The sequence below is a fragment of the Emiliania huxleyi genome (assembly GCF_000372725.1).
Source record: "Emiliania huxleyi CCMP1516 unplaced genomic scaffold EMIHUscaffold_34, whole genome shotgun sequence".
Lineage (NCBI taxonomy): Eukaryota > Haptophyta > Isochrysidales > Noelaerhabdaceae > Emiliania > Emiliania huxleyi.
Window position 1 is genome coordinate 433,213 of NW_005199443.1, and position 27,697 is coordinate 460,909.

General features: G+C 64.9%; 6 protein-coding genes across 6 annotated transcripts; 4 read left to right on the forward strand and 2 right to left on the reverse strand.

Annotated features, from left to right (window-relative positions):
- Positions 1–33: 33 nt before the first annotated feature.
- Positions 34–3,431, forward strand: EMIHUDRAFT_463815 (hypothetical protein; the record flags this gene model as incomplete). Its single annotated transcript, XM_005773355.1, has 2 exons — positions 34–411; positions 753–3,431. The coding sequence occupies 2 exons, from the start codon at positions 34–36 to the stop codon at positions 3,429–3,431; spliced, it is 3,057 nt and encodes a 1,018-aa protein (XP_005773412.1).
- A 3,834-nt stretch (positions 3,432–7,265) lies between these two features.
- Positions 7,266–10,462, reverse strand: EMIHUDRAFT_450878 (hypothetical protein; the record flags this gene model as incomplete). Its single annotated transcript, XM_005773356.1, has 9 exons — positions 9,851–10,462; positions 9,584–9,743; positions 9,306–9,478; positions 9,071–9,162; positions 8,850–8,931; positions 8,341–8,593; positions 8,123–8,151; positions 7,840–7,904; positions 7,266–7,623 (listed from the first exon to the last, which is right to left on the reverse strand). The coding sequence occupies exons 1-9, from the start codon at positions 10,301–10,303 to the stop codon at positions 7,266–7,268; spliced, it is 1,665 nt and encodes a 554-aa protein (XP_005773413.1). The 5' UTR covers positions 10,304–10,462.
- A 2,561-nt stretch (positions 10,463–13,023) lies between these two features.
- EMIHUDRAFT_463817 (hypothetical protein) lies at positions 13,024–14,537 on the reverse strand. Its single transcript, XM_005773357.1, has 2 exons — positions 13,819–14,537; positions 13,024–13,107 (listed from the first exon to the last, which is right to left on the reverse strand). The coding sequence occupies exon 1, from the start codon at positions 14,491–14,493 to the stop codon at positions 14,056–14,058; it is 438 nt and encodes a 145-aa protein (XP_005773414.1). The 5' UTR covers positions 14,494–14,537; the 3' UTR covers positions 13,024–13,107; positions 13,819–14,055.
- Positions 14,538–15,877: 1,340 nt separating this feature from the next.
- On the forward strand, positions 15,878–16,973 carry EMIHUDRAFT_208056 (hypothetical protein; the record flags this gene model as incomplete). The annotated part of the gene is made up of 4 exons (XM_005773358.1): positions 15,878–15,988; positions 16,072–16,137; positions 16,219–16,308; positions 16,506–16,973. The coding sequence occupies 4 exons, from the start codon at positions 15,878–15,880 to the stop codon at positions 16,971–16,973; spliced, it is 735 nt and encodes a 244-aa protein (XP_005773415.1).
- Positions 16,974–19,209: 2,236 nt separating this feature from the next.
- Positions 19,210–21,901, forward strand: EMIHUDRAFT_435778 (long-chain specific acyl-CoA dehydrogenase). Its single transcript, XM_005773359.1, has 11 exons — positions 19,210–19,676; positions 19,842–19,952; positions 20,018–20,097; positions 20,355–20,453; positions 20,522–20,633; positions 20,784–20,864; positions 21,006–21,080; positions 21,147–21,249; positions 21,326–21,381; positions 21,455–21,565; positions 21,640–21,901. The coding sequence occupies exons 1-11, from the start codon at positions 19,224–19,226 to the stop codon at positions 21,673–21,675; spliced, it is 1,317 nt and encodes a 438-aa protein (XP_005773416.1). The 5' UTR covers positions 19,210–19,223; the 3' UTR covers positions 21,676–21,901.
- Positions 21,902–25,162: 3,261 nt separating this feature from the next.
- Positions 25,163–26,482, forward strand: EMIHUDRAFT_208061 (hypothetical protein; the record flags this gene model as incomplete). Its single annotated transcript, XM_005773360.1, has 4 exons — positions 25,163–25,342; positions 25,568–25,762; positions 26,182–26,245; positions 26,388–26,482. 4 exons carry the CDS (start codon positions 25,163–25,165, stop codon positions 26,480–26,482), a joined length of 534 nt encoding a protein of 177 aa, XP_005773417.1.
- Positions 26,483–27,697: the final 1,215 nt, after the last annotated feature.

Here is a 27,697-nt window from a genome sequence, read left to right on the forward strand (position 1 = left end):
TTTTCGTCCCTACCTGCAACCATAGTAGCCATCATGTCGAATGATGGCGACAAGCACGCGGGCCTGCGTCTGCATCTCTCCAGCAGCTGCAGTACCGGCTACAAGTGCGTGTACGAGCACTTTGGCCGCTTCCAGGCGAAGCGCTGGGTGGACGGCAAGGAAGTCTGTCTTGGAACCTTCGCCACGGCGGTGGAGGCGGCGGCTGCCTACGCGCGGGCTGTCGGCGGCTTTCAGCCTCCCCCTCCAACGGTGGTGACCGAGTCGGAGGGTTTGAGGCTTCACCTCTCGACCAGCAACACCACCGGCTACGCGGGCGTGACATTTTATCGGGTCGGCCAGTATCACGCGCGAACCCGTGTGGACGGAAGGAAACGCACCTTGGGGGTTTTTGACTCGCCGGTGGAGGCGGCGGTGGCGTACGCGCGAGCGGTAGGGGGAAAGCGGCGGCGCCCCGAGGATGAGGACGGCGACGAGGCGGGTCCTAGATGCTTGACCAGTGAATGCTCATCGTTCGTGGCTTCCGGCCAAATCTCGGGAGGACACGACTGTGCTGTGTGGCAGCGAAGCTTGCTGTGTCCGTGGCCCTCGCCCCCCCCCCCTCCCCCCATACGTGTCTCCCCACATCTTTCCGTATCTCCCCGTATCTGCCCGTATCTCCATGGCCGCCGCATGACCGCCGCCTGTTCACGCGACGCTCACTAATCACACGGCACGGTCTGTGCAGTGCCGACATCGGTGTGCGCCCATCGCAGGAGGCGGATGGAGGCGGGCCAGAGGAGGGCGCGGCGAAGAGGCCAAGGCGGGCCGCAACGGAGGAGGCGGAAAGTTCGATGGGCGCGGAGGCGGCAGTGGCGGCGGCGGAGGAGGAGGAGGCGCAGGAGGAGGAGGAGGCGGCGGTGGCGGCGGAGGAGGAGGAGGAGGAGGAGGAGGAGGAGGAGGAGGAGGAGGAGGAGGAGGAGGAGGAGGCCGCAGGCTCAGCGGACATTACGACCGCACCGCCGACTCCGACGCACAGGGAGGCTGCACCCGCCGCGCCGCTCGTGACAGAGGCGGAGGGGCTGCGCTTGCACCTCTCCAGCAGCAGCAGCACCGGCTACAAGGGCGTGCTCGAACATGCCTCTGGCCGCTTCCGGGCGCAGCACAGGGTGGGTGGGGTCTCGATCGGCTACTTCGCCACGGCGGTGGAGGCGGCGGTGGCGTATGCGAGGGCGGTCGGCGAGTACCAGCCTCCAGCTCCTCCGACGGTGGCGACGGAGGCGGAGGGGCTGCGGCTCCACGTCTCGAGCAGCAGCGGCACCGGGTACAAGGGCGTGCGCGCGGACAGGAACCGCTTCAAGGCGGTGCACTATGTGGGCGGAAGGAAGGTCACCATCGGCTCCTTCGACACGGCGGTGGAGGCGGCGGTGGCGTACGCGCGGGCGGTCGGGCAGGCGGAGGCGGCTGGCGCGGGAGGGCCAGCGCGGGCCGCAGCGGCGGCGGCGGAGGGCGCAGAGGGGGCGCCGGAGGAGGAAGAGGCGGCGGAGGCCGCAGGCACGGCGGCCGTGTTTTCCGCCGCCGCGCCGCTAGCGACGGAGGCGGAGGGGCTGCGGCTGCACCTCTCCAGCAGCAGCAGCACCGGCTACAAGTGCGTGCGCGCGGACAGGAGCCGCTACCAGGCGGCGTGCAGTGTGGGCGGAAGGGTGGTCTACTTGGGCTCCTTCGGCACGGCAATCGAGGCGGCGGTGGCGTACGCGCGGGCGGTCGGCGAGTACCAGCCTCCGGCTACTCCGACGGTGGCGACAGAGGCAGAGGGGCTGCGGCTGCACCTCTCGAGCAGCACCGGCACCGGCTACAAAGGTGTAAACAAGCACCCCTCTGGCCGCTTCTGGGCGCAGCACTGGGTGGGCGGAAGGCTGGTCTACTTGGGCTCCTTCGACACGGCGGTGGAGGCGGCGGTGGCGTACGCGCGGGTGGTCGGGCAGGCGGAGGCGGCAGGCGCGGCAGAGGCAGTGCCGGCGGAGGAGGGCGGGTGGAGCAGTGGCGGCGAGGAGGAGGGCGGCGAGGAGGGCGGGTGGAGCGGTAGCGGTGGCGGCGAGGAGGAGAGGCACTTCCAGGTAGGAGGCCGCGTCGCTGTACAGTACTCTGACGGCGCCTTGTACTCGGGCGAGATCGTGGGCTTTGACGGCGCGTCGAGCCTGTACTCGGTGCAGTGCGACGACGGCGAGCTGCTGGAGGACGTCTCGCTGCACGAGATGCTGCGAGAGGTGGGAGAGGGCGAGTGGGAGGAGCAGGAGCGAGCGAGCGGCGAGGGGATGGAGGCGGAGGCGGCGGAGGTGGTGGCTGGCTCAGCGGACAGCTCTACCGCTTCGCCGCAACAGACGCCGCCGCCTCCGACGCACAGGGAGGCTGCACCCGCCGCGCCGCTCGTGACAGAGGCGGAGGGGCTGCGCTTGCACCTCTCCAGCAGCAACAGCACCGGCTACAAGGGCGTGCGCGAGAGCCACGGTACCCACTTCGTGGCGCGGCGCAAGGTGGGTGGAATGCTGGGCTGGATCGGCACCTTCGACACGGCGGTGGAGGCGGCGGTGGCGTACGCGCGTGCGGTCGGCGAGTACCAGCCTCCGGCTACTCCGACGGTGGCGACAGAGGCAGAGGGGCTGCGGCTGCACCTCTCGAGCATCACCAGCACCGGCTACAAGGGCGTGTGCAAGCACCGCTCCTCTGGCCGCTTCCAGGCGTCGCACAAGGTGGGCGGAAGGCAGGTCTTCATCGGCTACTTTCACTCGGCGGTGGAGGCGGCGGTGGCGTACGCGCGGGCGAAGGCGGGGAAGGCGGGAGGGCCAAAGCGGGCCGCGGAGGAGGCAGGGGCGACGGAGGACGCGGAGGCGGAGGACGTGGAGGTGGAGCAGGCGGAGGAGGCGGACGCGGAGGGCTCAGCAGGCGGGGGGGAGGGAGAGACGGCGGAGGAGGCGGAGGCGGCTGGCTCAGCGGACAGCTCTACCGCTTCGCCGCAACAGACGCCGCCGCCTCCGACGCACAGGGAGGCTGCACCCGCCGCGCCGCTCGTGACAGAGGCGGAGGGGCTGCGCTTGCACCTCTCCAGCAGCAACAGCACCGGCTACAAGGGCGTGTGGGAGCAGTACCCTGGAACCTTCGTGGCGCGGCAAGCGGTGGATGGGAGGATCTGCCGCCTCGGCACCTTCGACACGGCGGTGGAGGCGGCGGTGGCGTACGCGCGGGCGGTCGGGCAGGCGGAGGCGGCAGGCGCGGGAGGGCCAGCGCGGGCCGCAGCGGCGGCGGCGGAGGACGCAGAGGGAGCGGCGGCGGCGGCGGCGGCGGCGGCGGCGGCGGCGGCGGCGGCGGCGGCGGCGGCGGCGGCGGCGGCGGCGGAGGAGGAGGAGGAGGAGGAGGAGGAGGCTGCAGGCTCCGAGAGCTTGGCGGCCGGCCCTTAGATGCTGAGTGCCCCCTACTCCCCGTATCTGCCCACATCTCCCCGATCTCGAGGCCTTAGATGCAGGGTACCTGCACGTGCCTTGCCCGCGCGATGCTCCAAATGCGCGGCACGAGACGGTGTCCGCTGTGTGAATGACTGAGAACGGACACTCTCAATGCCGTGGGGCTCCTGTCGTCTAGACGTGGAGTCGCGAGGGTCGCCTCGCTGGCCCTTGCCCCACCACCTTGTGTGCGTGGAGAGGTGCACCTCACCTCCCCTCACCTGGAGCCGATAGGTGCCGCACGCAACTCACGAGTGGATCCAGTGCCGTTTCTGATCCTGCCGCGCTTCTGCTCGACCTCACCGTTGGTCGTTGACCACCGATCCTTGAGAGTATCAGGTGCGGCCGCTGCTCAACGTGGCGGCCAGATCTCCCCAGATCTCCCCAGACCCCCCCTCCCGATATTCCTCCCCAGGTGCGGCCGTTGCTCAAAGTGGCGGCGGGAGGCGTCTACCTCGCTCGCGGCCCTGGCGTCCGGGGAGTGGGATTGCTCTATGGCGCCAAGCGGACGGCCAGCTCGGCCTTGTTATTCGGTCTTCACCCTCCGCGGTTCATCACTTAGGCCAGCGAGGCGGCGGCCAGTGCGAGCGCGTGCGGGCAGCCGCAGCAAGAGATGGGGGGCGGGGCGGTCGTGCTCGTGGGGCGGCGGTATGTTGGCGGCGTGCCAGATTTGGCGGCGTGATCTGTAGCACTTTTCCACGTGGAGCCGCGGCGTTGTTCGTAGAGAAAGAGTCTAGCAAAGAGCACACACACACACACACACACACACACAGAATCACACACACACACACACACACACACACACACACACACACACACACAGAGAGAGAGAGAGAGAGAGAGAGAGAGAGAGAGAGAGAGAGAGAGAGAGAGAGAGAGAGAGAGAGAGAGAGAGAGAGAGAGAGAGAGAGAGAGAGACTCTGAGTCTCAGGGACATGAGAGAGAGAGAGAAAAACTGTTCAGTTTTCAAAGGCAAAACATGACGCTCTGCGGTTGGTGCACCCCTCACACTGACCGACATTCCCCTCATCCCTTGCCCTTGGCTGAGCACATCTACCAGCGAGCTAGTCTCTCCGCATTCTCTCCCCTAGTCATCCGCCCGCGCCGCGCGCCATCTAAAGTAATGGGCGTCTAGTGCAGCGGCAGGTCAGGGGATTAGCCGGGAGGATTCGGCAGCTCAGCCGCGGGGGCTGAGCGTCTGCAGGCAGCCTTCCGCCCGCGCCGAAATTCACAGCCCTCCCGGGCCGACGGGGTGCTCCTTGGATCGGGCCCCGCTCCCCGCTTTTCCTGTACCTGGACTGTCCGGGTCAGGAGGGTGAGAGTATTGGGTGGGCGAGGGCAGTACATCTGGCGGGTGGCAATTGAGGGATAGGATAGCAGGTGGGTCGATTGGGGGGTCAATGGGCGCGCGGGCGGCGCTTCGTGGTCCTGGGCGAGCAGGGGAAGTGGTTAGGAGTATTGGGCCCGGAGATATGAGGATTGTCGAGATGTCATGCGAGAGCGGTAGGTGGGCGAAGGTAGCGCGGCTGGAGAGTGGTGTCCGAGGGACAATGATGAGTTGTCAGTTGGGGCGCGAGACGCGCGGGATTCATTTTCATACTATATAGGGTGCTGATTTGTGAGCTGAGCAATGCCTGCAGGGCTTGCGGCGGGGAGTGGGCGGCTTTTGGTCGAGTGGTCTGGGGTTCGAGCCCGGCCGGGCGAGTAGCGCGGAGCGCTCGCGGTCAGCTGGTCGGACTGAAATAAAAAACAAGGAAGGAAGCCGGCGGGAAGGGGGGATGCAACGCGGGCCGGCGTAGCTAGGGGCGAGCATGCTGCGGCGGATCCTCCCTGAACTGCGTCGTGAGGACCTCTCCCATCCGTGAGGAGGTCGCTCGCAAGTGAGAAGTGTGAGGACCTCGGCGCTCCGGGCGATCGTGAGGACCTCTTGGCGTCGATCTTGGCGCGCGTGAGTGTGACAGCTGGCGTGTGGCGAGGTCTCGGAGTGTAGTTGTAACGGTTTTTCCGAGTTCATTTTAGAGCTTTCACCCGAGGACGCAAAAGTCGCCAGAAATTCGTCGCCATCCCGGGCAACCTCCGCGCCCCCGCAGGACCTCACGCGAGACTCGAGCGGACGGGTGTGCGCGTCTGATTGCACTGTCCGCGGCGTCCGGGCAGCGTCTGTTCAGCACGCTCCAGAGCACTTCGGTAGAGAGCGAGGTCACATCTTCCGACAACGTTTAGCACCTCATCACGTGCTGACGCGTTCAGTTGCTCCCACCGAACGCGGCTCGCTTCGTACACTGCTTGTCCCGGATGCACCGCTCGTGGCGACTCTCGGATCAGCTCTCGTGGCCGGAGGCGGCCAGCAACCGAGCTCATCCGCAGCCAGCCGTCGCTGGATGATTCGCGCCGTAGCCTGAGCTTTGCGCCGGCCGCGAGCAGGGCGCTCTGCATGCAGTCGGGGGTCCCCACTACGTCGAAGAGGCTGAGCATTTTGATCGCCTCGCTGAGGTGGTCACACGCTTCGATGCAACGCGCCTGGCCAGCGCAGGATCGGGTAGTGTGCATCCCGCGAACCATCGGCGTCATCCGCAGCAAATTTTGCGCGCCCAAAGCGGCAACCTGCACGCCCGCAGTGCCTCGGGCCCAAGCTGCAAAGTCCAGCGTGGGGAGGCGATTTCTTTCGCTCTCGTATGGCCGGACAGGGGGCCACATCTGGTACACTGAGATCAGATGAGATACTGGCTCGCGGAGCAGCGTCATGACCACCACAGTTCCGCCAGCCCCCTCATAGAGCGCTCGCAATTCCCCGAGGCGAGGAACGACAGTCGACTGGAAAAAGGCCTTGGCGTATGCGTGGAACTCGACCGCTACTTGGAGCTGGTCCCATGAGGGGCGAGAAAACTGGGCACCGTTGCACATGAAGAAATTTCTCGATCCGGCCTTGCACGCTGGTGAGCGACCGCAGTCGAGCAGGCCAAATTGATCGCACATGAAGCACTCGGCGTCGGGATATCTGACGCTCATGCTCAGCCGCCTCGCAAGCGCGTCTCTTGGGCGCACGTTCCGCGCCAGCCACTCCATAACCGTCGAGCCGCCCGTCTTTTCAATGTGCAGGAATAGTAGCAGCGACGGTGCAACAGGAGGCGCCAGACGCAGACTACCCGCAAGCTGGCAGCAGGTCCCTGGGTCGCACCGAGGATGGATGCAGTAACCCGCCAAGGCATGGAGCCTGGATCCGCACGCCTCGGCCTGCCTGTCACGAAGTGAACGGTTCGCCGCGTGCGCGGGCGCAGAGTTTTGTTGCGCAGGCGTTCGTCGGCGCTGAGAGGCGGAGAGAGGCATCTCTCTCGCGCGCGCTCTCTCTCGATGCTGCGTTCCCGCCGCGGGAATGCCTGCGGCGCCGCGTGCCCGCGAGCCGTTGGATCGCCACATCAGCCATGTGTGGTGTGGCGTGTCACGCCTGGGAAGAGGCGCGGATCGCATTCTTGCCGCAGCTAGCGTGTGCGCCACACCGCATGTGATGTCGTCACCGCCGCACGGCGACGATGGCCATGCGTTCCTCGGACGTCGGGAGTTGCGCGCACATCGCACCCCCGTTGCGCACGTCGGGAATCGTGGCGAGACCGCAGCGCCGCGAAGAGACGCGCCGCAAACCTTCCAAGTTTCATTCTCACATCGGACGAGTGCGTGGCCACGCGTTGCAAACACACGTGTCGACGAAACGCCCCAGCGTAAAGGCTAGGGCGTCGTGTTACTCTACTGTTATAACGTGTAGCCCGGCTTTTTGGTAAAAATAATGTAAACTCCTCAGTCGAGCGACGCGCCGGAGAACGCCTTCGAGTGCATCCACCCGTTGATGGCGTACTTTGTGGCGGTGAGCGGCGGCAATCCCTCGTGCAGCGTCCGCTCGTCGGGCTCTCCATTGTCGAGGCAGTTGTTGAAGAGGAGCGCCGCGTACGGCGTCGCGTCGACGGTGATGTTGAGCCGCGGAAAGCGCGTCTCTCCCCCGCCGCCCGGCACTGCCCGCAGGTAGACCAGGAAGGTGAAGTGCCGGTTGCCTTCGAGCCACGTCTCGCAAGCGTTGTAGAAGTCGTGGTGCGGCTTGTAGTACTGCCCCGGCACGTACCGCACGCACTGCAGCGGCTCGAGGGTCGCGTCTGGATACCTGGCGGGACAACTCCGAGAAGGTTCCGGGACATGTCGCTGGAACATGTCGTTGGGCTTCAACGCCACGCAGGAGAGACGACCCGCTATCTCCCCATATCTCCCCAATATCTCCCAATATCTCCCCATATCTCCCTACATATCTCCCCCTAACTCCCTACATATCTCACCGTATCTCCCCACATCTCTCCCCGTATCTCCGCATGTCTCCCCGTACCCCATAAGGTGCGCCATGCGCTGCCGCAGCGCCGCAACCGCCGGCGCGGCCGCAGGCAGCATGGCCTAGCCAGCAACGACGACGGGGGTGCATAGGAGATGGCGGTGACGATCAGGCGCGGCCGCAAGCAGCATCGCCTAGTCAGCAACGACGACGGGGGTGCATAGGAGATGGCGGTGACGATCAGGCGCGGCCGCAAGCAGCATCGCCTAGTCAGCAACGACGACGGGGGTGCATAGGAGATGGCGGTGACGATCAGGCGCGGCCGCGAGCCGCATATCGCCGTCTCAGATGTGCGGTAGTCCACCGATCCTAGAAGCGGAATACGTGTTCATGTCTCCCAACCAGCACTGGAGAGGGCACGTCTTCGGCCGTAGTCGGTCGTATTCCGCTGTATCCACTGTACTCCTCTCCGTTGTATTCGCGCGGTGCTCTAATACGCTGCACAATGCCGTACTCGTGCCCTGAGGTTGGCGTATTCCTGCTTCTAGGCCACCGAGCCCGCACGGGCGGTGCCCGACGGCGCGAACCGCGAGCCGGCCGCCGCGATGAGCTGCTCCGCTTCCGCCGGTGTGACGATGCCGCGGACTAGCCGCACACGCGGCGACGCGAGGATGGTTTGCACCCGCAGCATCGACGGCTCCCACGCCCTCTCCGCGCCGTCTCCCTCTCCCGACCCCACCTCCTCCCCGGCCGGCGGCGTGAGGGGGCGAGGGTGCGGCAGCCGAGGGGTCATCCGCGGCGGAGATGTAGCCTAGTGCAGCCGAGGTGAGGCGAGGTGAGGCGAGGCGAGCCCGAGGTGAGGGGTGGTGAGGGGAGGGGGGGCGAGAGAAGGCGAGATGAGCCCGAGATGAGGTGAGAGGAGAGGAGAGGTGAGGCGAGGCCAGATGAGGCGAAGTGAGGCGAAGTGAGGCGAGGTGAGGCGAGAGAAAACGAGATGAGGCGAGGTGAGGCGAGATGAGCCCGAGCTGAGGCGAGGTGAGCAGAGTTTTCTCAAAGCGCACGGTCGCCTCGCGGCACCGGACGCGGCGCCACGGGAGGCGTCTGGTCTTGCTGCTGGGGCATCGGCCGTCGAGCAGCGCGGCGCCGTGCCTACAGACAACGGTGGCAGTGATTGAGTAATGAATGGCGCATCGGCCGTCAGCGCGGCGCCGTGCGCCTACGAACACGTCGACAACAACTCACTTATGAATGGGGCCTCGCACATCGAAGCAGCGCGGCGCTGTCCCGCCCAATCGCGCAGCGGGAGGGGGAGTGGCGGCGGCGGAGCGCGAAGAGCGGCGGCGCGTCCACGAGCGGAGAGGGGCGCACCGGCGGCCGGACCTGTGCGGGGTGGTGGAGCAGGAGGACAATGCTGAGAACTACTCAGGCTAACAGGCTGAGAACCGAGGCTGAGAGCTACCTTGGCTAACAGGCTGAGAACTGATTGACTGTAGCCGAACGGGGGGCGGGGGGGGGGGGCAGACCGCAGCACGCGCGACCGAGGCGGGGTCGAGGAGGTGGCAGGAGAGGGAGCATTTCTTGACCATGTGGGAGGAAGCCCAGCGTGTCTCGCCCTCGGGCGCCCACGCCGACGCCGCCGTCCCGCCGGCGCGGCACTCCCCGGCCAGCGCTCGCCGGATGCAGTCCTGACGCTGGTCTCTCGCCTAGTGATACGGGCCAGGGAAGGGAGCGAAAGCGTCTCCACACGTCTCGGCTGCATCTCGGCTGCCTCTCGGCTGCCTCTCGGCTGCCTCTCGGCTACCTCTCGCCGGGGGGCACTCAAAGGGCCTCGCGCACTCTGGCGACTCTGGCTCCGCGCCGCACGCCTCGAGCTTGGCGCACGACAGCGGGCACGTCTCGCGCATCCAGACGCCGTTGGAGTCGCACTCGCCGTCCGTGCCCCAGTACCAGCAGTTGCCCTCCTGTGGATCGCCGTCTTTCTTCTCAATCACGAGGGCTGTGAACGGACATTACCAATGGGCAGTGGAGGAGCGGACAGGTGTGCCACCCGTGCCCGCGTGTCCCCCACCGTGTCCGAGGTGAGGTTGGCGTGCAGCGAGACGAGGCAGCTGGAGCGGCACGCCGCCAGCCCTCCTGCTGTCGAGCACGCTCCCTTCGCAACCAGCGCAGCGCACTCCGCCCCGTCGAGCTGGTCGTCGAGCGCTCTCTCGCACGCGGTTGCACAAGTCCGCCGCATGAAGGCCTCGCGCGTGTCACAGTCGCCGGCTGCAGCCCACGCGGCGCACTGCGGGTCCTTGTCTCTTCGTTCCTCGCGCCGGCGGGCGCATGCCGTGGCACAGTTGGAGGCCATGAAAGCCGCATTCTTCTCGCACTCGCCCTTGGACGCCCACAGAGGGCAATGCGGGTCGGCGTCCTTTGAAGCTGAAGCCGCGGATGCCACCGCCGTCGTTGTCTGCTGCTGCGCTCCCGTCGCTCCTTCCGGAAGCTTGCCGCGGCACGCTTGCGCGCAAGCCGCGGCCATGTACACCGGGTTTGCGCTGCACTCACCGGCTGCCGCCCATCCGACGCAGTTCGGATTGTCCGCCTCGGTGGATGAGCTTTGCTGCCGAGGCGCCGCGCCGTCCCATTCGCAGGTTTCGTGCTCCGGGTCGCACGTGTCGGCGGTGGCGGAGAGAAGGGACAGTAAGACAAGCAGCGTCGGCGTGAGCCACACTGACATGTTACGCTGGGTTTATCTCTCTGCACGTGCGGGGAAGTTCTCCAGACTGTTCTTCACCTTTACCTACCTACCTACCTTTCACCTAACCAAACCTCAGAGAAATGGGCAAAACCACTCTTGACCTGAGCCGCCACAGTGCTATGCGTATTAATTGACGCGATGCAGCGCGCTCTTCTCATATTAGCGGTGCTCGCGACGACCACGATGACGTGCGCCTCGCTATGGCGTGCGCTCGCCTTACGCCCGCCGAGGGCTCACCGCAAGTCTCCGGCGCAAGCGGCCGCGGCCACAGGTATCGTCGCGCTCTCGCACCGGGCTCGCCGCAAGACGAGTACGCGAGGTCATGGGCGCGCGGCGGCGACGTGACGCGATGCGGTGCACCAAACTGCGACTGGATGCGCGAGTTCGGCCCAATCGACGTGGGTTGTCGCATCGAGATTGATCGCGTCGGTCTCGCCAACGGTAGCGCGGGGCCGAGGCTCACCCTCGTCTTCAACGACGGCAACCATCGACACTGTGGACGCAAAGAACGTACATCACTTCGTGACGCGGCCGGCGCTATGCGAGTACGTACCCAAAACCTCGGCGAGGCGGAACACCTCGGAGGTCGCTTTCCTGATGGTCGCGAACGCGCCGTCGTACCTCTTTCGGCTCTGGGGACCGTTCCTCAACAAGCTGCTCTTCGCAACGGACGCGGGGATGCGCCCCATGATTTGGCTCGGCGAACTCCCGCCGGCGCTACGCAAACCGACGTCGGAGGGGTGTCTGCACTCGGCGGAGATGAAGTCGCGGACCATCGCCCTATCACGACCTCGAATCACGAGCTACTACGACGGCAATCGTACGGCCGACGAGTGCTCGAACCACTACATCAAGATGCCTGCGACGCTTGCTGCTTTGGCTCATCCCGAGATAAAGGGCCTGTACTACGTCGACCTGGATTCGGTGGCGCGGTACCCCTGGATCACGTCGAAGCGGCCGCGGGAGCACGAGAACAACTTCTCGGACGTGTCGTTCCACCCGGTAGATCGGGACGGCTCGAAGATGGGAAGAATGAGGTGGCACGTCTCCTCAAACCTCTACTACGCGCGCGGTTCGCGAACCGGAAGGGCCTTCTTCGCCAATTGGTTCGCGAACCGCTGCACGTTCAAGGACCAGTACTCGCTCTGGCACACGATCCTAGAACTCGCCGCGGCGGAGGGCTGCGTCCAATACGAAAACGAGATCTTTGGGTTGACATATAGCGACGCCCGGGGCATGGGCCACACGCACAAGGCTTCCTTAACGCTCGACTGCGACGCGATCGACGGACGCTGCCCGGGCTTCCGGTACTCGAACCGGGGCGGGGACACGTGTGACGCGAACACCCCGTACCTCCTCGACAACTTGTACCATCACTCCATCGGGACGGACGGCAAAGGGATACTAACGCTGGTCCTGGAAGGCGGCTTTACGCTGAGCCTCGAGAACGCCTGCTTCGCCGGAACCGCCAATAAGGGCGGCGAGGTCGCGCCGGACCTCGACGCCTATAGACAACTGCTCGGCGTCGCGGGCCGCGACCGCACAAAGCATCCGTGGAACTCTACGACGTCGAGGCTCCGCAAGTCGCCGCCGTGAAGCCCGACAGAAAGAAAGCGAAGCCGTAAACGCGCGCGTAGCGAGCGCCGGCGAGCTCTCCCTCGTCACACACGCGCACGGACGGAGGGACTGGGCGTTCACTAGCGCTCGCTTGTGGGCCTGGCCCGGGAATCGCGGACTCGTGCAGCGAGCTCTTCGGCATCGATGTGCGGCAGCTGCTGCTGTGCCTCCGCCCGCCCTGCCTCCCGCGGCCGGACGAGGCGGCAGCGGCCCGCGCCAAGGCGCGTTGGCGGACGATGGCGGCGGACGTCATCGCGGCGAAGTGGCTGCAGCGAGCAGAGCGGAGGCGGGAGGAACAGGCGGAGCGGGATCGTAGCGAGGCGCTCTCCGCCATTGCGTCCGAGGCGATGTCGTCTGAAGTTGCCATCGGCCTGAGCGAGCAGGAGGCGGCGCAGCTCGAGGCGCTCCGCTCCTCAGTGCGGCTCGCGTCCTTGGCCGAGGAGGGGTGGGCGCAGACGGCCGGCTGCGCCGAGATCCCGATCGGGCTGAGCGAGGTGGACACGATCGAGATTATCGAGCTGCGCGAGACGGAGCGGCTGAGAGGCCTCGCCGAGGAGGCGCTGGAGTACGGCGCGGAGCGGCCGATCGGCCTCTCCGAGGATGAGGCGGACGCGCTCGAGGAGCTGAACCGGCTGCTGCGCGCGCAGGCCGCAGCGGAACAAGCGGAGGCGCTAGCGCGGCAGCCGCGCGAGGATAGACAGATGGCAGGGGCGGAGACGAGCGAGGCGAGCGGCTCGCGTGCCAGGGGCAGCGAGCGGCAGACAGAGAGAGACTGAATATTCACGAAGTCGCAGAGAGAAATCACATCGCATGTCATTTCATTTTTTCATTTCATGTTGGGATCTAGCATCGGCGTCGCCGTCCCGGTGTCCAAAACGCTGATAAACTGTAACTGATATCGAGGAATCTTAACACCAAACGCGTCTCTCTATATCACGAATGGAACCTATTTTCACTATCATTTATGCGGGAACAGACTGCCTGGGTCCCGCCCGTTGTTGTTTCCCCCCCCCCCCCCCCCCCGATTGCCGTCCCTGTCCACTGATGAATGAATGGAGTCGCTGTATATTTTCATAATATGTGCATGTGCCCGCTGCGAGCACATAAAACGTAGCAGCCAGCACACACACATGGTGTGCTTGTCTGAAATGCGCAATGTATGACGCATCATACACAATACATAATACATAATACATAACATACGATGTGGACTCCCACGTCCCCCAGTGCGTAATACATAATACATAATACGTAATACGTAATACATAACAGACGATGTGGACTCCCAGTGCGTAGTGCATAATACGCATAATACGTAATACATAATACATAACAGACGATGTTGACTCCCAGTGGCAGTGCGTAATACACAATACGTAATACGTAATACGTAATACATAACACACGATGTGGACTCCCAGTGCGTAATGCAAATGCATAATACATAATTCATAGGAGTTTTGTGACACTCGGTCGTAATGCGCATCCATTCGCCTATGTATTATGTATCTGTGTTATGCATTCAAACGCGCCGCGACGCGAGAGGGTGGGAGAGGGCGACGTATTTTGCAAATACGTAAATGTATAGGCGCTAAGGTTATGGATCGGTAAGGATGCATATCACGATGCGAATGCATAGGGGGCAGAGTGCATATACATAACAGTACTGACCACGATTGGCAGTTCGCCCCCCTCTAGCCTCTTTGTCTTTCACATGTTCTCGAACGCAGCCAACATTTTACGATGCAGCGCTAACTCGATCAGTTCCCACTGCCTGGAGACTCCGCGGCTGCGGTCGCGCCGTGACGCCTGCACTTGTCCCAAGCCACCGAGGCCGCCGGGCGAGCATGCGTTGCTCCAGGCCCAATCAGATGGCCATCATATGTGTAAGGATGTTCCAGCTCCGACAGACGCTATCAAATGAGACTCCGCCTTGTGGCGCGCGCCGACTCGCCGAGCGGCGTAATGACGCTCGTAGAACGCTCGCTCATTGTGGCCAATGAAGCAGCGTCGCGCGGCCAGAACAAGACAATCGCCACACCGAGTGCCGCAACAATGCTGCCAACAATGTCGCCGCGATCAGGAACGATGCCGTCGACGAGGTAGCCCCACGCAAAGCTCATGCCGATAAAGACGCCGCCGTAGACGGCGTAGAGCCGACCAAAGTCGTCAAGCGGCTGCAGCGTGGGCAAGAAGCCGTAGATCATCAAAATGATGCTGCCGGCGACTGCCCACCAGCGCGGCTGGTTCTCTCTCGCAGCCTGCCAGACTAGCCATCCGCCGCCGATCTCGGCTAGACCGGCTGCAAAGAAGAGGAGCGAGACGTAGAGGACGGTGGGCGTGGTCCATTCCATCTTGAGAGCCGTGCAGTCGTTCCCCCTTGCAGCTGTGAGCGCTGTCAGAGCGGTGTTTCGACACCGATATCGTTCAGAGAACGCTGATTCAAAATCCGCTGTTCACACTTCACAGGTAAGTGTAAGCGGAGCAGCTGAGTTGATACAGCGAATCCTTTGTGTTCACACCTGCAAGAGCAGGTGTGAACCGATTTCGGCCTTAGCCGTCGGTATGCCAATAGCGTGCTAGCCAAGTAGTACGCAGTTGGATTCCGAGGGTGTCCCATCACAAGTTCGGCTGCCGACAGACAAGATTGTCCCTTAGTGCTTTTCACGTAAACGCACAACCCCGGGCCCCGAAATTTCAGTGTATGTAGCTCTTACGAACATACCCGAGGGTGAACTGCTGACATTTCACACACACACACACACACACACACACACACACACACACACACACACACACACACACACACACACACACACACACACACACACACACACACACACACACACACACACACACACACACACACGGGCCCTTGCTATGCATACAGGGGTCGAATGCAGGGATGTGTCTCATAGAGAGAGGAGGTCTGTGCGTGACGTAACGGACGTTGTCAACGTTGGTCGTGACGCTCGCGCATCCTCGGCGACCCGCGCTGACTTCTGCACCTTCGCACTCGGGCAAAGCATGTCCGGCGAACAACGACGTGCAGGAAGGACGTACACCCGCTCCGTCACCATCCGACGTGCATCGACCCAGCCGGCAGCGCATCAGGAGCGCGCAGAGCTCCTCGCGCCGTTCCTCGGACAAGGTGCTCCTCACCGCCATCGCCTCTCTCTGCCACATAGAGACTCATCCCTCCCTGCCGCACGACCTCTGCCACCCCCAGTCCTCGTCATGTACTATGAACCATCTGAACGAGTGGCGGCAAGCACCGAAAACGATCTCAAGATCCATTGGCATCAGCAGCGTGCCAACAGTGAGGGGCGAGAGGCTCGACGCGACACACCGGGACGCGCTCGCTTATTTATCCGTTTCCGGCAGCCGGGTTTCAATAGCAAAGCGTAGTAGCTCGCCTTTTGTCGTCGGTACGGGCCGGGTTTGAACGCCAACACCTCTTCTATTTTGAGTTGCACGAGAGTAGACGGAGCTGATTGACATTTCACAGGCAACCGCGGAGCAAGCAGGCGCGAGACACAGACAGACAGACAGACAGACAGACAAACAGGCTTGGGCGTGTCTGTTATCAAGCAAGGCGCCACGTCCGGTGTGGGTCTCGCAGACTCGTATGCCGAGTGTCCTGAGCAGCGCACGGCGGCGGCGCGGAGTGCGCGGGCGCCGCGGGCGGCGCCGCGTGCGCGGGTACGCGCGTCCTCGTCCTTGAGCATCACGGTGAAGATGTCGCCCGGCAGCTTGCCCGGCGGGATTGTGACCTCGAGCCTGTTCCCGCTGGGCGGTCGGACAAAGATGGTGTGCGCCGAGGAGGCGGTCTTCTCCGGCATCGCAAAGGTGTGAAACGACCACTCCGGTTTTTTTATGACGAGCTGCATGTGCTCCATCTGCAACGAGAGCCGGCAGAGCGACCGTTCGAGGCGCTCGAGGTCGGCGGCGCGCGCCGGCGTCGCGTCGCGGAGATCGCGAATGTGCTTGTCGCGCTGGTTGATCTTGAGAGCTGCTTCCAGTCGAGCTTTTGCTGCAGGTTCCGATTCTGAAGCTGCAGAGCCTGCAGGTCGCTGGAGGCTGCCATGCTGGTGGACCAACTGGCCGGAGTTGGACGCAAGAAGAAAACGCGGCGTTTCCTCCCTTGGGTTATCGGCTCCTATAACGGGGTCTTTTTCATCGCAGCGCAAATCTATCGCAGCGCACTCGCCATCTGTGAGCCTAGCGCAGCGCGAACTCGCCGTCTGAGCCTAGCGCAGCGCGAACTCGCTCTGAGCCTAGCGCAGCGCCTCGGAAAACAGCATTTTGGCTCGCCAACAAGCCTTCCGCGCCCGCACACCGTTAAATATTTTTTTCTTTTTTTCAGTATCGGTACGAACTCCTGTGGTACCGGCCCTTCCCAAAACCCGGCCTGAGCGCTGCGCCGGCTCTCATACACATGCAGTGGAGCTACTCGCTCATTGCGTACGTGAGCATCCTCTTCTTCGTCGCCGGCGTCGCAGAAATCGGCGGCGGATGGCTTGTCTGGCAGGCCGTGCGCGAGCAGAAGCCGTGGTGGTGGGCGGTCGCTGGCGGTGCGGTGCTGATGCTGTATGGGTTTGTGCCGACATTGCAACCGCTGAACGATTTCGGAAGACTGTACGCCGTGTACGGCGGCGTCTTCATCGGCCTGTCTTTCGTGTGGGGGTACCTCTTCGACGGGATTGTGCCCGACACCGGCGATTGGGTCGGCAGCATCGTGGCGCTGCTCGGCGTGGCGCTCGTGCTCTTCTGGCCACGCGAGGGCGCTGAGCAGGTAGTTGAGCCGCTCTTGATCACCGGCCGACAGGCTTGAAGGAAACGTACACCTCACGGCCGAACCACGCCCCCCCTCTGCGTAACCCTCTCTACGTCCACCATTGAAAAAGATGGTGGGACCGGAGGCAGAGTATGTGAGTCCTGCTGAGTGTGGATCTACTCTCACTTTGGCTGCTGTCCTCCTCTTGTAGTGTCATAAGTGTGGCTGGTGTGTCAGAGCCTGACAGCACCCCAACAGCTCACCACCGACAGCACCCGGGACAGCACCGGGGCCCCACGCCTGTGACAGCAGCAGCCAGCACCCAGCAGCAGCCTGACAGCTCTGACAGCTCCGACAGCGTCCGACAGCCACACCCGACAGCTCCGACAGCACCCGACAGCACGGGAGGACCTAGCGACATGTCAGACCAGCACTGGCAGCACTGGCAGCACCTGACCCGATAGTCTGCCTGACAGTTCAGAGCCCGCGACAGCCTGACAGATAACCTGACAGCACCTGACAGCCTGACAGCCAGGGCTCAGATGGGAGGACGGCACGCCGCCACCACACAGGGATTTAAGGTATAAGGAGAGGAGTCTGTGTGGTGCTAGCCGTCGCCCACCCTCGGGCGTCTGCCTCTTCCTATCTCTCTTCGCAGTCTCTCGCCAATAGGCCGATTCTCGCAGCGACCTTCATGCCGCCTCGCGGTCTTCCCACTCTCGTCGTTCTCTCTCCTGGGCCACCTGCCGCTTCATCCTCTGACTCATCGCTCTCCTCGGCCTCGTTCTGTCTGCGACGCCGCCTGCCGATGCCTTGCTGCTCTCGCGGCTTCTCTCGCCTCTCGGCGTAACTCCGCTCGTGCTTGAGTTGTGAGCTAGGTTGTGAGAGTTCTTTTCAAGGCACGGGACTGGTGTTAGTGCCAGTGCGCGCCAGCCCCGTGCCTAGTGTTGTGAGAGGCGGCACTTGGAGCACTTGAATAAATAGATCACTCAGTTGGAGTACTTGACTTAGTCGGGCGTAGCGCCCCGAGGAATTGAGACGGTAAGGCTCGTGGGGGTGGAGCGGCTCCTCCATGAGCGACGAGATCGCCAGTATCCAGCAGACGCTGCTCGCCGTCACCTCGCAGCTCGCGCACCTCGGCGCCGCGCCCGCTCGACCTCAGGTACGCGGCCGTGGTCTACCGCGTCCGCGGCGACGCGTTCGTCACCCCTGTGGCTCTCTACACGTTAGGCTGTATATACTTTTCCGCTCGCACCCCGTCTCTTTTCCTTTCGTTTTTTCTATACAGCACCCTCTCTTTTCCTCTCTATTTTCCCGGGGAAACCATCAAATTTTCCGGCCGCGTAGTCGTCGTTAAGGAGCGGTTTTTGGAGCCGTACGAAGAGGTCCCAGACGGGCGAACATGCGGTTTTTCGATGACCACGCGCGATGTGGTATCTGGTTTTTGCTAAAAACGGGCCGCCTAGTGCAGCATCACTAGTACAACACGCAACCACACTGAGAGCTCCACACTAGCCGGTATAGGCGAGCCCCGGCGGCCTCACCGTCGCCGCTCGCGGCGGAGCCGACGGCGGAGCCACGGGCGGGTGCGACCTTTTTGGGGGACATGAGCTCGCCAGGACGTCACCGATGGCTCGGCGCGCCTCTTCCCGCCTGCGCGGGGCGGCCTGCCTACAGGAGCGAGGGGGAGGAAGACGGAACTGAGCCCTAGCTTCGTGCAAAAGCGCCGGCATCCCTTGTTCTCGCGGCTTCTTTCGCCTTTCGGCGCAACTCCGTCCTCCTCGCGGCGTATCCTGGCCCCTCGAGTCTATACGCCCCCCCCTAAAAGAAAGAAAGAAAACACACAACCCAAGGGAGGGACGCCCCCCCCTGTCGCCGGACTGAGGCGTCGAGGGCCCCGCTCTTTCCCTCGCATAGCGGCCACTCTTCGGACCGCTGGTCGAGCGACCCGGGGGATGCCCCGCGCGCCTGACCCAGGCGCGAGAAACGAATCTGCGAGGCGTGGCCGCACATGCGGCCCGATGGGGAGGAACGGGGCGAGCCCCCTCCAACCCACCCGCGCTAGGTCTCGGGTTTGACGCATGGGGTCACTCCCGCGAAACTCGGGAACTAGCCGGGGCAGTCGGAGAAGGGGCAACTCCGTGCACTGACGGTCGGCCGTCAGAAAACACGCCTCCGTGGCTCGGGTTACACCAATCCTCGCTACCCAACGCGGCCAAAGGATATCCACCTCGAGAACCTCGAGAACCTGTCGCCCCCCACACGTAGCGCATAAATTCTTCCGCCTTCAACCAAGGGACTCGCGCCATGTCGTCCGCCGTCGCCCGGTCGCTCCGGTCAGCTCCCGCGTCCGCCCGCCGGCTCCCCGGCCGCGCGGTCTTGTCTCGCGCGCGCTCGACGGCGGCGGTCGGCGTCGCCGACGACGCCGAGCCGCAGGGCTCCCTCTTCAACCCGACCGCGGAGCACTATGCGCTCCGCGAGCTGTGCGCCGCGTTCGTGCGGGACGAGGTGGAGCCGCAGGCGCTCGAGTTCAACCGGGCGGAGCGGTTCAACCACCCGCTCTTTCGCCGCGCCGGCGAGCTCGGGCTGCTCGGCGTGACCGTCGACCCCGAGTACGGCGGCGCGGGCATGGACGCGGCGGCGGCCTGCATCGTGCACGAGGAGCTGTCGGCGTCGGACCCGGCCTTCTGCCTCTCGTACCTGGCCCACTCGCAGCTCTTCGTCAACAACCTCGCGCGCAACGGCTCCGCCGAGCAGAAGGCCCGCCACGACCTCTCCGTCACATTCCCCTGCCCTGCGCCTCACGCGTCCATCGCTCGTTCCACCGGCCGCCAGGGCCGCCGCCCACTACCTGTCCACGCCCTTCCCTCTCCACGCCCTGTCCGGCGGCGTGACCTCGTGACCTGCCCGCCGCCCTTCGCGCAGGCCGCCTGGCTCCCTGCCGCGTGCTCTGGCGAAGCGATTGGCGGCATGGGCATGTCTGAGCCGGAGGCGGGGACGGACGTGCTGGGGATGCGCACGCGGGCAGAGCAGCAGGCGGGCGGGGGCTGTCTCAAGACCGCTGTGAAGAGAAGAGGTGTGGAGCGAAGAGCTGTGAGCAGGCGGACGGGAGCTGGCTGCTCAACGGAGGTAAGATGTGGATCACCAACGGCGCCGTCTCGGACACGGAGCTGGGCGACCGGTGCCTCATCGTTTCTAGCAGTAGCAGTAGTCGTAGTCGTCGGCTGAGAGGAAGCAACAACACCCACCACCGGCGCACGGCTAGTGAGCGGGGCAGAGGTGTCCCAAAGGAGGCTTGGGTTGCTCGCGCTCTCTCTCTCTCTCTCTCTCTCCCTCCCTTCTCTCTCTCCCTCACCCACCGCCGACGCTCGGCAGCGAGACAGACGGAGGTGCGGGGCCGATGGGTTTAGGGCGGTAACAGGTACCTCATGGTAACAGGTACCTCATCTACGCGCGCACGGCCGGGCCGGAGGTGAAGGCGTCCAAGGCCGTCTCCCTCTTCTACGTCGAGCGCGGGATGGCCGGCTTCAGCCTGGGGCAGCGGCTCCAAGCGCGAGCGCGGCGTGCTGTGGACGGCGTCTCTTCACAGCTGCAGCTGTGAACAGGCAGCGGCTCAAGGACAAGTGCGGGATGCGCGCGTCCCCCACCGCCGAGCTCGTGTTTGAGAACGTGCCGCTGCCCGCCGCCAACCTCATCGGCCAGCCGGGCGGCGCGACGGTGAGCACCGATGCGCTTCCTGGAGAGAGGAGCGGCTCCCTTCTTTGAACCAGCGGACGACTCGCCCACCTCCTGCATAGAGCCTGCACGAGCGCCCAGCCAGTCTCTCTCTTTGAACCAGCGCGGAGGAGCCGCTTGGTGGACGGATAGGTCTGCATGATGCGCAACCTCGAGATCGAGCGCGTCGTGCTCGCGGCGATGGGCGTGGGCATCGCCCGCCGCTCGCTCGAGGCGCCATCTCTCCCCATCTCTCCCCATCTCTCCCCCTCTCTCCCCACATCTCAGGCATCGCCCGCCGCTCCCTCGAGGCGGTGCACGCGACGGGCCGGCGCTGTGAACAGCGTCTCTTCACACCTCCAGTCCTGTGAACAGGCGATGAATGCGTACGCGACGGACCGGCGCGCCTTCGGCGCCTCGCTGCGCGACTTTGGCCAGATCCAGAGGCACCTGTCCGAAGGAGCTGCATGGGTGTGAACAGCGCCTCTTCACGCCTGCAGAGCTGCGAGCAGGCACATTGCCGAGTCGTACGCCGAGTACATGGCGGGCAAGACCTACCTGTACCAGACGGCGCTCGGGCTCGACCTCGACGCTGCGGGCAACCGGCTGGACACGGACGGCGCCAAGCTCTGCTGCACGGCGATGGGTGTGAAGAGAGTGCTGGCGGTGTGAACGGCGCCTCCTCACACCTCCAGGCGTCAAGCTCTACTGCACGACGATGGGCAAGAACGTGGCCGACCGCGCGATCCAGGTGATGGGCGGGTACGGCTACATGGGCGAGTGTGGTGGTGGTGAGTAGTGAGTGGTGGTGGTGGTTGTTGCAGGTGATGGGCGGGTACGGCTACATGGGCGAGTACGCGGTCGAGCGGCTCTGGCGCGACGCGAAGCTGCTCGAGATCGGCGGAGGCACGCTCGAGTCGCACCACAAGAACATGGCGCGCGCGCGACGCGAGCCGGCAGCGCCGAGGTGTGAACGGCGTCTCCTCACAGCCGGCGTGTCTGTGAACAGGTCCGCGACATGAGCCAGCTCGACGCGATGCCGTGATAGCTTCGGTGTGCGCGATCCCCTCTCGCGCTAGAGCTGAGAGAGTTCGGCCTCGGGCGACCAGCGGCATTGCGTTGGCTATAGAGCGCGAGCCTCTAGCGAGCAAGCCGTTGGTGCCACGTCGGACGTGTTCGAGAGCGGTCGTGTGTATCGTGGTAGTGTGTGTCTAGCTGTGTCCCGTGCTGAGAGAGATCTCTTTTCAAAACCGCGAAAATGTGCTCGCACGAACTCTCGCGCTCCTCCACACACACCGACTGGCCGAGTGTAGCTGTAGGCGTGACGAGCAGACAACTAACTATAGACGGACTGTATCGGTTGTGCACAGAGTGCAGTGTGCACTCTGCGCTCAGCTCACGCGACCTGGTCGCCCACCGACTGCTCCCGCGGCTCTGTGCCACGATTCTGCGTCGGTTGAGCGAGAAAGACGCGGCGCACGCGCGACTGGGCCGTCTGCTTGGTCGCGCCGAGCGCCTTTGCGAGGAGGGCGAGCGACACCTGGCGGTGCGGGTCGGAATGGCAGCCGACCGCGATGTCGTTGTACAGCCCATCGACAATCAGGTCGCGTGGCGTCACCTCGAAAAAGTGGCCAAAGATGCAGCCGCCGCGGGCGGCGTCATTCTCGTGCGCCATGACGAGAGGCAGCCTGACACGGCGCGCGGCGCGCACCTGCTCTGCGAGCGCCGCGGCGCCATCGCCGGCCCACGTCGACCTGTTCAGGTAGAGTAGCATGTGCGTCGCCTCGTCGTCGCCTTCTTTTCTCGTGCGAGGTAGCGAAGGGAGGAGCGTGGAGAGGCGCGAAGATCGCGAGGCGCGAGGCAGCGAGGTGAGGCGCGAGGGCGCTGCGTCGGTGATAGAGATGCCGCCAGCCACGGCCGCCGCGACCGCAGCGGCGAGCTCTCGCGCGCCGGCGTTCAAAGTCGAGGCCCAGAGAAGCACCGGCTTGGTGGAGGCGAGGCTGTCGGCTCGAACCTCGCCCGGGATGCACAGGGGCAGCTCGTTCTCGCCCGCGTACTTTGGCGTCTTCAGCAGCAGCGCCTCGGCGATGAGCTTGAGCGAGGCGTGCTGGAAGGCCTCGATGCGATGCCACACCACCATCGGCCAGCCGGCGTCAAAGATGGCGGCCTGCAGCTCCTCGGGGCATTCCGATCGCAGCTCGGCGAGCGTGCCTCCGCCCTTGTCCGGGTCTGCCTCGTGGACGAGCACGAGCGGCCTGCCCTTCTCCAGCGCGGCGCGGACCTCGCGCAAGCAGTTCGTGGAGCGCAGGTAGCCCCGCGACAGGAAGCAGAGCACCACCTGCGAGCGACCAATGTACGCCTCCAGCTCTCCGATGTTCTTGAGGTCGTCGACATCGAGAAAGATCTCGCAGCCGGGAAGGAACTGTAGGAGCTCATTCTTGATGACTGCGACGGCGTCCTACAAGGAAGGGAGGAAGAGCCGGTTAGGTATCGTCTCTGCACAGACAACGCGGTGGGGCAAGTTGGGCGGGGCAAACCTGCCCCGTGCTCCAGACGTGGCTGAGGAAGAGGTGCCACTGCTGGCCGTCGGCGAGGGTGATGCCGTCGCGCATCGGCTCGCGCTTCGAGGAAACGAGCCGCATGGTCTTCACCCTCGCGGCGCTGACCGTCGATACGAGGATGACGGCCAGCGTGACGGCGAGCATGGCGGCGGTGAGGACGACGACAAAGGTGGTGGCGCCGCGCGAGGTCTTGTAGCCAGACGCCCAGGATCGTTGGTGCGCGATAGAGGGTCGTCAGCAGCAAGAGCAGAAGCGCTGGGCCCTCACCGCAGCGCTGCAGCAGCGAGGCCGCTGTATGGCCCTTGCCCGCCACTCGCTGCCGGCGTGCACGCAAGAGACAGGAGGGAGAGCGGCGACGACGAGGACGGTCATGCTTGAGATGCTCTGGCGTGAGATGCTCCGGCGCGAGGACGGCGGCGTGAGCGAAACGCGCCATTATAAACACACACACACACATGCATAAATATACGTTTGCGAAAGGCAGTGGCGAAGGCGGCGGGTTTTCAATTTATTTCGCTACGCGGGGGATGGTCGTCTCTCGAGGTTCTCGAGGTGGATATCCTTTGGCCGCGTTGGGTAGCGAGGTGTGACGCGATCCACGCAGGCGTGTTTTCTGGCGGCCGACCGTCCGTCAGTGCACGGAGTTGCCCCTTCCTTCTCCGACTGCCCCGGCTATTTTTGCAGAATTTCATCATGTAGGTATATTGTTGAATTTCATCATGATGTCCGCCCCAGCAAAATAAAATACACCTGGTATTGCGGGTATTTTACGTCGCTAAGAAAACCGTAAAGAAAAGAAAAAAGAATTTACAACTCTCTGTTTAAAAAGAAATACATAAGATCGAACGCTAAGCTCAAAAGAAATACAGCTGAAAAACAAAGAATTTAAACAAGACAACTCTCTCTCACAGCAAAGAAATACAGCTGCGATGATCGACTACCCGCTCGTGAGCCCGACAGTCGTCGAGTACGCCGTGTCCGCGGTGCTCGCGCCGGGCGAGCAGCCGTCCCTCATCCTCACGCGCGGCACACTGCTCGAGATCTACACGATCGCCGGCACGAGGCCGCCGCAGTCCGGGGCAGTGAGGGCGGTCAGCCGGGCCGGGCCGGGCGGCGCCGCGCTGCGGCTGCGGCTGCGCGAGCCGCTCGCGGGGCGCGCGGTTGGCCTCGCGGTCTGGCGCCGCCCCGGCTCACGGGCGGACGCGTTGCTGCTTGGCGTGGAGCCTGCCAAGCTGAGCCTGCTCGAGCTGGACGAGGTGAGTGGCACGCTGCGCACGCGGGCCTCCTTCTCCTTCGACGCCCTCGCCGCCGAGCTCGGCCCGCGCGACGCGCCTCTGCCCGTCCGCTTGCGGTGCGACCCGACGGGAGAGGTCGGCCTCATGCTCGCCTTCTCCACCCTGCTGCTCGCCGTGCCGCTGGACGCGACATGCGTCGGCAAACCCGTGCCCATATGCGGAACTCCGCACATCTCCGCCCATCTCCGCACATCTCCGCACATCTCCGCACGTCTCCCCACACCTCCCCGCACCTCGCGTCCATCCCGGACACACTCCCCTACCCAGCTGCATGCGGCGGTGCTCGCAGCCCCTGCACGAAGCCCTTCCCCGACGCTGCGGCGCCGGCACCGTCGTCGCCACCGATAGAAAAAAGAAAGCGTCGCCACCCTTAGGCACCCACGTGGCGCAACCCGAGGAGCGCTCCTCCGGCGCCTCCGCCACAGACGGCGCCGCCGCCGTCGCCACCGCCGCCGCAAACGCCGCCGCAAACGCGGGCGCTGCTGCCGCCGGCGCCGCTGCGGAGGGAGGAAGCAGCGTCGTCGCGGGCGCGATTGTGGCGGCGGCGACGGCGGCGAATGCTGCCAACGCGGCGGCGGCGATCGCGGCCAGCGTGGCTGCGGGCGCGGGCGCGGGCGGCGGCGCGGGCGGCGCTGCGGAGCGCGGGAGCGGCGGCGGCGCCACCGGCCGCCGCAGCATGTACCGCGTGCCTCTGGACGGCGACGTCTCCCTCCACCACGCCATCGACGTCGGCTTCCTCCACGGCCGAGCGACGCCGACCGCCCTCGTCCTCGCCGACCCTCGCCAGACGTGGCCGGGCCGGTCCGACCGCCGTCAGCCGCCGCCGGATACGCGCTGGAACCCGTCGACGTGCGAGGTGGGGGCGACACTCCCTCGACACTTCCGAGGCTCTTCCGAGGCACTTCCGAGGCACTTCCGAGACACTTCCGAGACACTTCCGAGGCACTTCCGAGGCACTTCCGAGGCACTTCCGAGGCACTTCCGAGACACCTCCGAGACACTTCCGAGGCACTTCCGAGGCACTTCCGAGACACTTCCGAGCACTTCCGAGACACTTCCGAGGCACTTCCTGTGCCTGCAGGTTGGCGCGCTAGTCCTGTCCCCGCTCCCACGCACCGGCGCGCTGCTCTGGCGCCGGCAAGGCCTCTCCTCCAACTCGACGGCCTCCGACTCCAACTCCAACTCGAGCTCCAACTCCAACTCCAACTCCCTAGGCCTCCCCTCCAACTCGACGGCGCTGCTGCCGCTTCCGCTGCCGCTGGGAGGGGCGCTTGTGGTGTCCGACAACGCGCTCGTCTGGCTGGACCAGGCCCCCTCATGATTATGAATCTTATTCTTTCCACCATCATTCCGGTATCACTGGCTATCATCGTTGTTAACGCGCTGATCTGGCTGGACCAGGCCCGCTCCACTCACTCTTCTTCACGTTGTCGTTATCACCACCGTTCCTGTATCATTGACTCTCGCCATTCTGACACGGCGTGCCGCTCTGGCTGGACCAGGCCCCCTCATTCTTGCTCTTCTTAGTACCATCCCTCAAGATGAATCTTATTACCACCACGACAATCCTTGTGCCCTGCTATCATTGTTGTGACACTGCGCTGGTCGGGCTGGACCAGGCCCCCTCATTCTCGCTCTTCTTCGTCCCATCCACCGCCACGCCTTCCTCATCGGCTCCCTCGTTGTTCCGCGCAGGTCCACTCCCACGGCGTCGCTCTCAACGGAGAGGCTCGCTGCGAGGCGACGCCGCTGGTGGATGGTCCCCCGTCGCTCACTCTCTCCCTTCGCGGCGCCGCGGCGGCGCTGCTCCCCGCCGCGGCGGCCGGCGCCCGCTTGCTACCACACCACCCATGGAGCCTGAACCCACGCTGGGTTCGGGACTTCTGGAGGTATGGTACTAGGCGCCGCGCCGCGCGTCGCCCTCTCACTTCACTCGGGCGAGCTCGACACCCTGTGCCTCTTCATTAGCAAGGAACAACGCATAGTTGATCGCTAATACTGTCAATGATAGGCGAGCTCTTCATCCTCTGCCTCGCGTCGGCGCGCGGCCGCCTCGTCGCCATCGAGCCGCTCAAGGTCGAGCCGAGATCGAGCCGAGATCGAGCCGAGATCGTGCCGAGATCGAGCCGAGATGTGATCCCGCAGTGGCCGCCGAGGGAGGTCGCGAGAGTCGCAAGGACGGACTTCGGGGGGCGCAGGAGGGGGGCACAGGCACACACGCCAGGGTGCAGACACATGCAGGCATGTAGTAAGCGCGGGGGAGTCGCCTTGGCCTGCACCGTCGCCTCCTCCACTGCCCTTTCCGCCGCCTCCTCCGCCGCCTCCTCCGCCTCCTCCTCCGCCTCCTCCCCCACCGTACGCCCCATCTCTTTCGCCACCGCATTCGAGCCTGGCCGAGAGAATGCGACGCCCGACTCGGCTGCGCCGCCCACGAGCGCCGCTCGAGGCGGGGGAGTCGTCGCCATCGAGAGCCGCTCGCCAAAGTCCGACCGTCGTAAAGCACGGAGGATGGGCCCACACGCACACGCACACATCCACACAGCTGACCGCCCCCTCAGCCCGTCGCCCTCGGCCGCTCTACTTGGGTCGCCGCTGCTCCGCGCCGCATTCGCTGGTCCCGTCGCTAACTCATAGGTCGCCACTGATAGGTCGCGACGTCCTCGCCCGCGAGGTGCCTCGCCCCGCTGGGCCCGCCACCCGCCGGCTGCGGCAGCGCGCCGCCGCCCCTCGCCGAAAGCAGCTGTGAGCGGCGTCTCATCGCGTCTGCGCGGTGGCCGTGTACAGGCGCCGGCACCACTCTCTTCGTCGGAAGCTCCGTCGCCGACTCGCTCCTCCTCCTCCTCTCGCTGCCAGAGGCGGCGGCTGCGTCCGAGCCGCTGCCGCCGCTGCCGCCGCTGCCGCCGCCGCCGCACGCACCGCGCTGCGCACCGGCTGCGGAGCCCGTCGCCGCTGGACCCTGGCGGGCCGGCGGGCGGGGCGGCGGCCGGGGCGGCGGGGCGCGCGGCGCCGAAGCGGCGCCGTAACGGCGAGGAGCCCGCCGCAGCCGCAGCCGCCGCCGCCGCCGCCGGCTCCACCGAGGGCCACGGGGGAGACGTCGCGAACGGCGGCGGCGGCGGCAGCGGCGGCAAGCGGCGCCGCACCGGAGCGGGCTTCGAGCATTCTGCGGAGGAGGAGGGCGAGGGCGAGGGCGAGGGCGAGGGCGAGGGGGAGG

Coding starts and splice junctions, on each gene's coding strand:
- EMIHUDRAFT_463817 (XM_005773357.1), bottom strand. CDS start 14,493: ATGGAATGGACCACGCCCACCGTCCTCTACGTCTCGCTCCTCTTCTTT.
- EMIHUDRAFT_435778 (XM_005773359.1), top strand. CDS start 19,224: ATGTCGTCCGCCGTCGCCCGGTCGCTCCGGTCAGCTCCCGCGTCCGCC. Junction 19,953..20,017: donor GCACGCGGGCAGAGCAGCAG/GCGGGCGGGGGC, acceptor AGCTGTGAGCAG/GCGGACGGGAGCTGGCTGCT. Junction 21,250..21,325: donor CAACCGGCTGGACACGGACG/GCGCCAAGCTCT, acceptor TCACACCTCCAG/GCGTCAAGCTCTACTGCACG.